At 55.4% G+C, this 12,356-nt stretch overlaps 2 protein-coding genes across 2 annotated transcripts; one reads left to right on the plus strand and one right to left on the minus strand.

Moving 5' to 3' along the window:
- The first annotated feature begins 684 nt into the window (after positions 1 to 684).
- On the plus strand, positions 685 to 8,579 carry LOC138824372 (AH receptor-interacting protein). The gene is made up of 6 exons (XM_070018231.1): positions 685 to 917; positions 4,392 to 4,571; positions 6,162 to 6,350; positions 7,578 to 7,754; positions 7,847 to 7,988; positions 8,276 to 8,579. Exons 1-6 carry the CDS (start codon positions 819 to 821, stop codon positions 8,479 to 8,481), a joined length of 993 nt encoding a protein of 330 aa, XP_069874332.1. The 5' UTR covers positions 685 to 818; the 3' UTR covers positions 8,482 to 8,579.
- Positions 8,580 to 9,133: 554 nt separating this feature from the next.
- LOC138824198 (membrane-associated phosphatidylinositol transfer protein 1-like) lies at positions 9,134 to 12,228 on the minus strand (the record flags this gene model as incomplete). The annotated part of the gene is made up of 8 exons (XM_070017854.1): positions 9,134 to 9,647; positions 10,263 to 10,391; positions 10,687 to 10,870; positions 10,950 to 11,099; positions 11,172 to 11,320; positions 11,499 to 11,615; positions 11,882 to 11,992; positions 12,080 to 12,228. Coding segments are annotated over 8 exons (1,253 nt in total), but the record flags the coding sequence as incomplete, so codon positions are not given.
- Between the last annotated feature and the right edge of the window lie 128 nt (positions 12,229 to 12,356).

A 12,356-nucleotide genomic window follows, 5' to 3' on the forward strand; every position in this document is an offset into this window, starting at 1 on the left:
TTCCAATGCACTGGGGTTTGAACTAAGGGCCTTGAACTTGCTAGGCTGGTGCTCTACCCGTTGAGCCATACTTCCAACTCTGGCTTTTTACTGGTTAAGTGATGATAAGAGCCTCTCAGCTTTGTCTGCTTGGGCTGGCTTGGAACCTTGATCTTTAGACCTCAGCCTCATGAATAGCTAGGATTATAGGCGTGAGCTATAGGTGCCTGTCTTGAACTCAGGGTCTAGGTATTGTCCCTGAGCCTCTTTGTGCTCAAGGCTAGCGCTCTACCACTTATGCCACAGCACCACTTCTGTTTTGGTTGGTTAATTGGAAATAAGAATCTCATGGGCACTGTGCTGCCCAGGGTGGCTTGGAACCAAGATCCTCAGATCTTAGCCTCCTGAGTAGCTAGGATTACAAGCGTGAGCCACCGGTGTCCGGCTCATCTGCAACTTTAAATGGAGTGGCACGCCGCCATGAGCGAGGACCAAAGTCCCAACCAGCTCAAAGACCCAAAAGCGAGGGTCGCCCCCCCCCCCCCGCCTCCTCCCCTCCCTCTCTCCCCGCTCCCCGTCCCCCTCCCCGCTCCCCGTCCCCACCGGCTGGGCTCCGCCCCTGGGCATCCTCAGGCTCCGCCCTTGAAGATCCACGGTACTCCGCGCAGCATGGAGAACCAATCACGGCGCGCTTCCACGTTCCCGCCCCTTTTGGCTTCTGCCCTCAGACAAAATGGCGCCAGCTCGGAAGCTGCCGAGGCTCTAGGAGTTGTCGGAACAGTTCCGGAAGCTACCGAGCGAATCCGGAAGTTGCCGAAAAACAGCAGCGGGCAAGGAGGATGGCGGATATCATCGCAAGACTCCGAGAGGACGGCATCCAAAAACGTGTGATACAGGAAGGCCGAGGAGAACTCCCCGACTTTCAGGATGGAACCAAGGTTCGAGCCCACCCCTCCCCTTTTCCTCTCTGCCGCGGGATGCGCATGCGAGGCGGGAGGAGGCCCGAGGCGAGAGGTTGCGCATGCCCAGAAAGCAGCGGCCAGTGACTCTACTGCTCACGTGCGGAGCTCGACGCTGATTGGTCTGGATTTAAGTAAGGGGTAAATTCGGAAGCGTGTTCCCGCCCCCTGCCTTGCCCCTTGGGTTTGTATTGGTCGCTGAGCAGGCTGTCAGTTGTCTCAAGCGGGTCCCCAGTCAGGTACCAGAGCCTTTGGGGTCTGAGAGAACTGAAGTCCTGAGACCCGGAGACCAGGTTCCCCAGACCAGAAACTGTTGTCAGCTTTCCAGCGAGTCTAGTCTGGGACAAATGAGGTTTTGGAAAGTGAAGAGCCATTCACTTTCCCGCTTCTTACATCCGGGTCCCCAGCCCCTTCCCCTAGGCAGCGTGCACCCCAGCTTCCCCGTTTCTGAAGTTCCTTCGAAGTGGAGATTTCTCCAAGTTGGGATTTTGTATGTAGCTAAGAGCTCCAGGGCAGCACACGAGTGCCTAGCAATCGAGCATTCACGCGGGGAAGGTAGCTGAAGCTAGTGGCTAAAAATCCTGGTTAGTTCCAGGAAAGAGGAAAGTGTCGGCCCTGTGAATGAGTGCCTGCTCCCTGGCCAGCGCTGTGCCAAGTTGGACTGATAGTCGTAGCCCGATCATCTGTGAGGAGCTGTGTGGTTGTAGTGTTCAGTTTTGTTAAAAGATCTCCAAGAACAGAGAGAGTGTGTGGTGGGGTACATCCCTCTCCCCCCCACCTCCCGGGCTGGGAGCCCCTAACAATGGGGATTCTGGATGGAATGGAACTAGGAGACAGTGACACAAAGGTAGAGAGATCTAAGAACAGTGGCATTCAACAACAGGAAGAAACAGTATGAAAAGGCCATCACACCAGGTGCTGGTGGTTCACACCTGTAGACTTAGCTATTCAGGAAGCTGAGATCTGAGGATCACAGTTCAAAGTCAGTCCAGGCAGGAAAGTTTAGTCTGTAAGACTCTCATCTCCAATTAACCTCCAAAAAGCTGAACGTGGAGCTGTGGTTCCAGTGGTAGAGGGCTAGACTTGAGCAAAAGAAACTCAGGGACAGAGCTCAGGCCCTGAGCCCCAGTACTAGAAAACAAAACAAAACACCCAAAACATATTGCCAGGACTGAGGGCGTAGGACTGAGTGGCAGGGTTCTAGTCAAGCATGTGAGGCCCTGAGTTCTATCTCCATACTGCAGCAAACCCCAAGGCCCCACTCACCAGCATTGTTTGCTGCTCAGTGTGTGAGCTGTGTGCTATGTGATGTTCTCCTCTTCATTTCCCATAATGGGAGATTGCTATTAGTGTTGATTCGATTTTACCAATGTGAAACTGAGTTCACAGGAGGCCTGTAGTGCAGCAGTTGAGAGCGTGGGCTCCTCTAACCACATCCTGTCATGGACTTCTGTTTTGAGCTTTCTTCTCTGCTGTCACTGTGTGTGTGTGTGTGTGTGTGTGTGTGTGTGTGTGTGTGTGTGTGTGTGTGTGTGTGTGTGTGTGTGTGTGTGTGTGTGTGTGTGTGAGACACATTAGTACTGGTGCTTAAACTCAGGGTCTGAACACTTTCTCTTCCTTTCTTTCTTTCTTTCTTTCTTTCTCTCCTTTCTTCCCTTCCCTCCCTCCCTACCTCTCTCTCTCTTTCTTTCTTTTTTTTCTCTCTTTCTTTCTTTCTTCCTTTCTCTCTTTCTTCCTTTTTCTCTTTCTTTCTTTCTTCCTTCCTTTCTTTCTTTCTTCCTTTCTTCCTTTCTTTCTTTCTTCCTTTCTTTCTTTCTTTCTTCCTTTCTTCCTTTCTTCCTTTCTTTCTTTCTTTCTTTCTTTCTTTCTTTCTTTCTTTCTTTCTTTCTTTCTTTCTTCCTTTCTTCTTTCTTCTTCCTTTCTTCCTTCCTTTCTTTCCTTCCTTTCTTTCTTCCTTTCTTTCTTCCTTTCTTTCTTTCTTTCTTTCTTTCTTTCTTTCTTTCTTTCTTTCTTTCTTTCTTTCTTTCTTTCTTTCTTTCTTTCTTTCTTTCTTTTTCCTGTCATGGGGCCTGAACTCTGGGCCTAGGCACTGTCCCTCAGTTCTTCAGCTCAAGGCTAGCACTCTACCACTTGTGCCACAGCACCTCTTCCACCTTTTTCTGCTTATGTGATGCTGAGGAATCGAACCCAGGGCCTCAGGCATGCAAGGCAAGCACTCTACCACTGAGCCACCTTCCCAGCCCCACTATTTCTTTTTTTAAGATGGAATATTGGTGTCTTTATTTCACAGTTAGCAGGCCCTAGACAGCCAGTTGTTATAAAGGCCTGCAGCCCATAAACACACTTAACACAGCTAGGAAACAGGCCAGAGAGGAAAGAAAGAACGAGAACAGTACCAGCAAATCAATTCAGCTCCAATGGAGAACTGATTGGGATGCCATGACAGCCAGAGACAGGACACGGGATAAGATCGTGGAGACACACATGCATGGCGTTATGGGACCTGTGAGCGCTATTTCTTATCTGAAGGCCGGCACTCTAGCACTGGAAACCAGCCCCACTTCTAGCTTTTAGGTGGTTGGTTGGGGGTAAGAGCCTCACAGACTTTTCTGCCTGGATTGGCTTTGGACCTCAATCCTTAGATCTCAACTTCCTGAGTAGCTAGGCTTATAGGTGTGTGAGCCACCAGCGCCTGGCTACACCTGTCATTCTTTTGGTCTAGAAAGTTCTTCTCCTAGTACTTGTCTTGCTGGTTTCCTTTCTTGCTCTTTTCAGATTTCTCATTAGATGTTGACTCTTCAGAGATGCCTTCATCTCCGCCACTGTTTAAACTAGTTCTTCCTTACCCTGCTGTATTCTCTCGAACCCTAAGTGTTTGTCTTCATCTAGCATAGCATATAGATGAGCCCCAGTCCCATCTCTTCCGTCTAGAAGTTCCTTTGGGGCTCTTGTGTGGTGGGGGCTTTTGTTCACTGCTATCTACCACCGAGTTCAGGCACATAGTAGATGCTCAGTAAATAGTTGTTCAAGGCATGATTGGAGTTCCACAGGTTGGCGTATCTGTGTGTGTGTGTGTGTGTGTGTGTGTGTGTGTGTGTGTGTGTGTGTGTGTGTGTGTGTGTGTGTGTTAGTACTGGGGCTTGAATTCAGAGCTTTGTATTCACTCTTGGCCCTCTGCTACTTGAACCACACCTCCACTTCCAGTTTATTGTTGGTTAATTTGTCTGCCTAGCTGGCTTTGAAACATAGTTCTTTGATTTTGGTCTCCTGAGTAGCTAGGATTACAGGTGTGAGCTACCAGTGCCCAGCTCTTAGGTTCCTTGCTGGGGTGGGAGAGTCAGATATGGTTCGATGATGACCCTGGGTAAGCTTCATCCCTGTGTAGAAGGGGCTGGAGGTGACGGTTTCTGGTGAATGTTTGTGGACTTTCCTGATGTCTCCTGTGGTCCGCAGGCCACATTCCACTACCGGACGCTGCACAGTGACAATGAGGGCTGTGTGCTGGATGACAGCCAGGTGCGTGGCAAACCCATGGAGCTCATCATTGGCAAGAAGTTCAAGCTGCCTGTGTGGGAGACCATCGTGTGCACCATGCGCGAGGGGGAGATTGCACAGTTCCTCTGTGATACCAAGGTACCAGCCTGCAGCCACAGTGCCCAGCCGTGCCCTGGTCCCCCTCCTCCACATCACACCAGTCTCCTGACTGTCAGGCTGGCCTCTGTCTCACCTTCTTCATCCACTAGCCAGACTGCAGCTAGCTTTCAAGTGTTAATGGTCCGTAGGACCCCTATTCTATAGCTCCTGCTCCTTATCAGGCTGGATAAAAGTGGCTGCTCACCTGGCCCTTCAGGATCTGTTTTTTTTCTGTTTTTGTGGTGCTGAGGAATCGAACCCAGGTCTCATGCACGTAAGGCAAGCACTCTACCACTGAGCCACCTTCCCAGCCCAAACTTAATTTTGCCAGACACTGTTGGTTCATGCCTGTAATCTTTTTTTTTTTTTTCTTTGGGGGCTGGGGTCCGGTCGTGGGGCCTGGGCCTGGGCGCTGTCCCTCAGCTCTTCAGCTCAAGGCTAGCACTCTACCACTTGAGCCACAGCGCCACTTCCAGCTTTTTTCTTTTTGCTTATGTGGTGCTGAGGAATCGAACCCAGGGCCTCATGCATGCAAGGCAAGCGCTCTATCACTGAGCCACCTTCCCAGCTCCCTTCAGGATCTGGCCCCTGCTGCCTCCCCACCTACCTGCCTCTCCCTGTTCATTTCCATTCTTCACAGCTGAGCCCCTCCCTCATACTTCATAACCAATTTCTGGGTTACCACTCCTTGGGAAGCCCTCCCTGCGTGCCAGAGGTTGGCTTGAGCCGCTCTGGTCTTCCAGCCTTCATGCACTGCCTGCCAGGATCTGGCCTTCTGTCTGGTGAGATTTAGCCTGCTTACCTCTTGCTTCTGGTTGAAGACATCCCAGAACTCAGGCTCAGGACTACACAAGTTAGTCCAGCAGTGTACCTTTGTGGACAGCAGGGGGCAGTAGAGAGCTAAACAGATTACCACCATCCAAGTGAAGGAGAGAGGCCAGGTCTTCTGTACTAGCTCCTCAAGAGTTTTTGTTGTTTTTACTTATAATTTGTTTTTGATATGTGGGCCTTAGTATTGCTCAGGCTGGTCTTAAACTCCTGGGCTCAAGTGCTCCTCCTGCTTCAGCCTCCCAAGTAGCTGGGACTCCAAGTGCCTGCCACCAGCCTGCACCAGGCTATTCCTCTGGGGTTTAGAAGTTGTTGCCCCAAGCCCAGCTCTGAAGGGGGTCTAGACTCAGTAGGGGTAGGGCAGGAGGAGAAGGAAGTGGTGCTGGAAAACAGATGTGAGGAGTCTAGCTTATGAAGGAGAAAAGGAAGGGAAGGAAGAGATGGAGGAGGAAGAAGAGGAGGACCGGGGAGGTAAGGGGGGGCAGGAATTCCATTGAATCTAAAAGGCCAGATGACACAACTGGATGGCAGGCTTGTATGTTTGCAGGTGGTTCAGTGTTCAGAGAGTGTGGCTGAGCTGGGAAGGAGGGAAGAGAGGCCAGAGGAGCCCAAAGAAGCCCAGGGAAACAAGCTTTCTCAAGACTTTAGCACAGAGAAGGGACCAGGGCCATTGGTCCTTGTTTGGACAGGGACGGGGAGTCAGGCCTGGTGAGCACCAGCCCACATTGATGGAGGCCCTGGCTCCCACCCGCCCTCCTGCAGCATGTGGTCCTGTACCCATTGGTAGCCAAGAGTCTCCGAAACATCGCCGCAGGCAAGGACCCGCTGGAGGGCCAGCGGCACTGCTGTGGCATCGCCCAGATGCATGAGCACAACTCCCTGGGCCACGCAGACTTGGATGCCCTGCAACAGAACCCCCAGCCGCTCATCTTCCACATTGAGATGCTGAAGGTGAGACCCCCCCCCACCCCGCTGCTTCTCTGGGCCCCTGCTACCCAGGGTGCCCAGGGATGGTGGACCAGTGTGTTGTCTGATACAATAGGGGCAGGGCAAAAACACCCTAGAATCCCCACAATCCCCAGCCTCCCTCGCGAGGCCCCTGGGCCTCTTCAGGCCTCAGTGTTCACCACCTGCAGGAGGCCGGTCCTGCTGCTCCTTGCTTCCTGTATCTGCTCTCCTAAGCCCACCTCTGCCTCCACAGCCTGCCACACCAGGGCAGTTGGACATTATGAACTTCTGTGTCTGCCCAGGGCAGGGGCACGCTATCTTGTTTACTTGTACTGCCACAGTGCTGGGCATGAGAGATGCTAAGGAGTTATGCGTTGAACTGTCAGTGCATGGAACAGTGTCTGCTCTGAGCATCTGGTGTCAAAGCCCAGCTGGTGTAGACTCTGGTCAGATCTGTGGCTGAGGACACTGGGATTCCCTTGGGCTTTTGTATGTGTGTGCCAGTACTAGGATTTGAACTCAAGGCCAGGGCATTTTCCTTTAGGTTTTTCTTTGTTGTTGTTTTACCTTAATTTAATTTAGTTTTTTGTCGGTCATGGGGCTTGAACTCTGGGCCTGGGCGCTGTCCCTCAGCTCTTAAGCTCAAGGCGAGCGCTCTACTGCTTGAGCCACAGCGCCACTTCTGGTTTTCTCCTGGTTTATTGGAAATAAAGAGTCTCACAGACTTTCCTGTCTGGGCTGGCTTTGAGCTGCAATCCAAAGATCTCAGCCTCCTGAGTAGCTAGAATTATAGGCCTGAGTCACCAGCGCCTGGCTAATTTTATTTTTTTGATAGTCATGGGGCTCATCCTCTGAGCTTTAGCACTACCTCTGAGCTTTCTTGTTTGAAAGTAGTGCTCTACCACTTTGAGCCACAGCTCCACTTTCAGTTTTCTGGTGGTTACTTGGACATGAGAATCTCATGGATTTTCCTTTCCTTCCTAGATTGGTTTCAAACCACATTCCTCAGGTCTCAGCCTCCTGAGTAGTCCCTTAGCTTTTTCACTCAAGGATAGTGCTCTATCACTTGTGCTACACCTCCACTTTTGGTGGAGGTGGTTAATTGGAGATAAAGAGACTCACAGACTTTTCTGCCCAGACTGACTTCAAACCAGGACCCTCCAAGCAAGGATTGTGGTTGTGAGCACGCGGCCCTCGGGCTCTGTCGTGATGTCGCCCCTGCCTTGGCAGGTAGAGAGCCCTGGCACATACCAGCAGGACCCATGGGCAATGACAGATGAGGAGAAGGCCAAGGCGGTGCCACTCATCCACCAGGAGGGCAACCGCCTGTACCGTGAGGGCCAGGTGAAGGAGGCTGCCGCCAAGTACTACGACGCCATCGCTTGCCTGAAGAACCTGCAGATGAAGGTGTGCAGGGGAGATGGCCATGGGCGAAGCGGAGAGGCAGAATCCGGGCCCGGATCTCACCATCTACTTTCTCCATGCCCCTGTTTCCCCAGGAGCAGCCTGGGTCCCCCGACTGGATCCAGCTGGACCAGCAGATCACACCGCTGCTGCTTAACTACTGCCAGTGCAAGCTGGTGGCCGAAGAATATTATGAAGTGCTGGACCACTGCTCCTCCATCCTCAACAAGTACGACGGTGAGCGGCAGGTGCCACACGGGAGGGCCAAACAGCCCGTTCCTCTCTGCCACCGCCGGACACGGGGGCTGAAGCCTGAGCTTTGATATCCCGGCTTGACTCCCTCCCCCTGATCCCCCAGAGTCTAACTAAACACCCCACTCAGGTAGGGCTCAGCTCTGTTGCCTGGGATGCGTGCGTGGATAGTGGCAGGGTTGGCCCCAGGTCAGGGTCCCCGATGGGCCCCCATGCCAGGCGGCAGGGCCCCGTGGATGGCCAGTCCCCCTCATGCCTTTGTGTCCCTGCAGACAACGTCAAGGCTTACTTCAAGCGGGGCAAGGCCCATGCGGCCGTGTGGAACGCCCAGGAGGCCCAGGCCGACTTTGCCAAGGTGCTGGAGCTGGACCCTGCCCTGGCGCCTGTTGTGGGGCGCGAACTGCGGGCACTGGAGTCCCGGATCCGGCAGAAGGACGAGGAGGACAAGGCCCGCTTCCGAGGCATCTTCTCCCACTGACGGGGCCTCCTTTCCTGCACCACGTCGCCAAGTCCATTGCTGCCTCCGCCAGCCCACTCACTGCTTCTGTGTATATTATAAAGGCCTTATTTATCTCAGTGTGTCTCTGGTGAGCCCATCCATGCAGGGCAGGGCAGGGCTGGGGCAGGGGGGCAATCAGCAGTGCTTCCTGGTCATCTGGTAGACCTTTGGAGGCACTCTGAGGCAGCTCTAAGACGTTTCGGCTCCAGTGTCACTGCTTAGTAAAGGGGTGTTCCTCTGGGTGGTATCAGGGAACCCCAGGAGGTTCATCCTGTCTTAAGGGGGAGATGAAGGTCTGGCTAGGTAGCTTGCTTGGTGCTTTGGTGAGGTGGTCTTTTGGTGTAGCCTTCCCCTTGTCTCTGATACTAGGATCGCCCTTGCTTGGCTTCTGGAGGCAGAAATTGTCTTGGAGGAGGCAGAGCGAGAAGCCTGGCGGGGAGGGGGTCCCTCCTAACTCTGGCTGGGGTGCTGGGGAACACTGGGCCTTGCGGGAAGGAGTGGCGGGTGCTCTGTGGTGCTGTGGAGGCCTCGGGACCTGGGCCTGTCCCAGCTCCTCTCTGCGCTTCAGTGTCCCAGCTAGAGGCTGGGCTCCGGTGCGCTGTGCTGCGCTGCCAGGCCGCTAGGACACAGGTGGACGCAGGTGTTTATTTTTATGAGTTCACACACACTGAAAAAGCCACTGGGCCTGGCTCACTCCCCCCACCCCCTCCCGTGGGCAGGGTTCCCCCAAGAAAGGGAAGTAACACTGAGGAGCAGACAGATGTAGGGTGTCTAGCCAGGGGGCCCATGGCTGGGGCCACAACTCTAGGCCCTCAGTCTCCCACACGCAGGCATCCAAGTGTCAATAAATAACCCAGGTCCAGCCATGTTTGGGGGGGGGGTCACTCTTCACAGTCCAATTTGAGGCTGATGCTTCGGGCCTTGCCCCGGGCCAGGGTAGTCGGCGGGGTCCCTGGGCCCTCTCGGTCTGCCTGGCTGGGGCCCCTGGAGCGAAGCAGCTGGCTCTGCTTGCGGAGAAAGTCCACTGGAGCAGCTACACCATAACTGCTCTTGGCCAGGGCAGTCCTTGGGGGTCCGGGTGGGGCGTGAGAGTGGGAGCCTGCCTCCAGCTGGCCCAGGTGGGCCACGTAGCCATCTGACAGGAACTGCAGGCAGAGATGGGCAAGGAGGAGGTGATGCCAACCTGAGTTCACACCCCCCCCTTCCCATACCCTCCACAGGCCCCTGCAGCAGGGCCGGGCAGCCGGACAGCACTGCAGATGACACGTCTGGCTCAGCCGGACCCCAAGCCTTCTCTCAGTAGTTAAGCTGTTGAACCAGAGTGCCCTGCTTTACTCCCGCCCCGGCCCTGCTCTGGCCTATCTTACTTAGAAGGCAATGTCTTGGGTAAATAACTGCAGCTAATATTTAGCAATCACTTGCTTTGTGCCCAGCCCTGGGCAGTAAACAATGCCATCTTTACAATGAGCAGATGAGGCCAGGGCCAGCATTATGTTCAGCTTACAGGCAGAAAACAGGCGCGGAAAAGTCCAGGCCATGGAGGAGGAGCCAGCCTTTGAGAGCTTGAGCCATACACCTGCCTGGGCTACCCCAGGTCTGCCTTGTAGCTAGGTAGGCAACAGGCTGTTTGTGATTCCTGTCCCCGGAAGAACTTAGGCTCCCTGTGGCGGGTGGGCTGCTCCGGCTTCCTCACCCCACCAGGGGTCTTAGCCCCGTGGGTGGTTATTAGGTCCTGTTCCCTGTAGTCCCTTGATCCTCACCTGGCACTGCGCCTGCAGCTTCCGCACAGCACGGCCCACAATGTAGGTCTGGCCAGGGGACAGGCCAAGTGCTGCATAGACAGCGACGTCTTTGGGCGAACCATAGCCGGCTACAATGTTCAGTTCTACCTGTGGCAGGAGAAGCCAGTGACCAGCCTGGGGATGGAACCGTAGGGTTGGGGGTGGGGCTTGTGAGCATTTTCCAAGCAGGCCGTTTTGGGGGTGGGCTCTCTGGGCGGAGGTAAAACCAGCTGACTCAATCTCCTTGGTTGGCCCTAAGGACTAGGGTCCCCTAGAACCAGGATGGCTAGCCTACAGGGACTTCCAGTTACTTGGCCGGGGCCAAATGGGAGTAGAATGAGATGGGCCTTTGCTGTCCTGCCTGGGTTGAGGGCCAGGAGGGGACCTCCCCCAGCCACCGCACCTCCTGCACCAGGCTCTGCAGAAACATGGCCTTCTGGCGTAGAGGGTCATGAGTGAGGCCATCGCAGAAGGAGACGACCCCGTGGGGGAAGTTGTGCTGGGACAGCCAGGCCACCACGCGGTGCTTCTGCATGTCAGGCCGGCCAGTCACATACACGATCAGGTAGCCCGAGTCCTGCCAGTGTCTGTGGGGTAGGGACCCGGTCAGCTGCACAGGTCAGGGTGGGGGCCGGTCGCTGTGGTGAGCAGGGTGGCAGCTCCTACCTGACCACGTCCACGGCACCAGCGCGCACCTTGGGGTCGCTGCCCATGATGGAGACACTGGCGGTGAAAGAGCCATCGATGCTGAAGACCACGGCTTCCGTGCCACGGGCCACCACTGTGAGGCAGCACTCGGCGTAGGTGTGGTCACCCCTGCAACGGAGGGGGCCTTGAGCAGGATGGGACAAGCCCAGCCCCCTAGAGGCCCAGCTGCCTGCTGCTCACCTGACCACCATCCGCACGGGGTAGACGCCGATGCCCAGCGCCCGCTCACCGGGCACTGGGAAGGTCAGACGGCCCGAGCTGTTGGTGACTTCAGTGCCAAAATGGATCCACTTGCCTGACAGCGGCTGTGTCATGATGTAGACATCCACCTGGTGGGAAATGGGCGTGGAAAGGGCCACAGGAGCAGAACTCCCGGGCGCTCCCGGCTTCCGGCAGAGGAAAGCAAGGCTGGCCTGGCACTGGAAGAGGGTGGGAGGCCCAAGCCCTGCTCATCAAGGGGGCCAGGAGGTGGGGCCAGAAATACCAGGGCTGAGCCCAAGTCCTGACCTTCTCTCCGGTGAGCGTGACCACATCCAAGGGCCCGTACATGAAACGTCCGTTCAGCACCTGGGGGCGGCCCTCGCACACCACCGTGTCGCTGGCCCGATGGTTGGAGGTGACATTCTGGGGGGAGGAGACGGTGGGCGTTATAGGGGAGGGTGGATGAGAAGGTGGGATGGACCTGGAGCAGATGGGGCCTCTGGGGGAGACCCAGGAGGGCAGGCACCCCTGCGGACCTCAACGTGAGGTGGTGAGCGTGGTTTCAAGGGACAGAGCTGTGACTGGAGGGATGCTGAGATGAGATCCACCTTCATAAAGGGAGCAGGAGGTGGAGAGTGGGCGGGGCTAAGGCAATAAGGCCAACCCCTTGGGTGGGACGTGGCACTTACCCGGATCTTGACTTGGGTGCGTTTGCGTTGCCACTTCTCCCTGGGGAAGGCAGGGCTGTAGATGGATGGTTCCTCACACTCTGCCAGCTGTGGCCGCTCCTTCTCGATCACCTGAGGACACAGAACCGGGGCCCAGTGCAGGCCAGCCCTGGCTCTCATCCTCCCCTGGGACCCTTCCACTACGCTGCGACCACTCACCTGGCGTAGGATGAAGGCCACCACGTCGGCAGACTCCCAGTAGCTGGCGTGGAAGAGGTGGGGCAGCGTGACCGTGGGGAAGGCGGTGAGCGCCTCGGGGCAGTACAGCGAGTAGTCGATCCGCTTGGTCCCCCACCAGCGCTCCAGGACTGCACGGCCACGGTGGGCAGTGAGTCAGGGTGGTCAGCTACGGGCGCCCAAATGCCCTGCCCCTGCGGCTTCTCCCTCCCTCCTCTCTGCCAGAATGCTAAAGTGCAGACCGGATGCTATAGATGGG

Source organism: Dipodomys merriami, unplaced genomic scaffold, assembly GCF_024711535.1.
Source record: "Dipodomys merriami isolate MVZ:Mamm:240054 unplaced genomic scaffold, mDipMer1.0.p SCAF_128, whole genome shotgun sequence".
Taxonomy (NCBI): Eukaryota; Metazoa; Chordata; class Mammalia; order Rodentia; family Heteromyidae; genus Dipodomys; species Dipodomys merriami.

Bases quoted from the DNA above. Each gene is read 5' to 3' on its own strand.
- LOC138824372 (XM_070018231.1), top strand. From the start codon at position 819: ATGGCGGATATCATCGCAAGACTCCGAGAGGACGGCATCCAAAAACGT. The intron at 918-4,391 runs GTTCGAGCCCAC...TGTGGTCCGCAG, and splicing joins ACTTTCAGGATGGAACCAAG to GCCACATTCCACTACCGGAC. The intron at 4,572-6,161 runs GTACCAGCCTGC...GCCCTCCTGCAG, and splicing joins AGTTCCTCTGTGATACCAAG to CATGTGGTCCTGTACCCATT.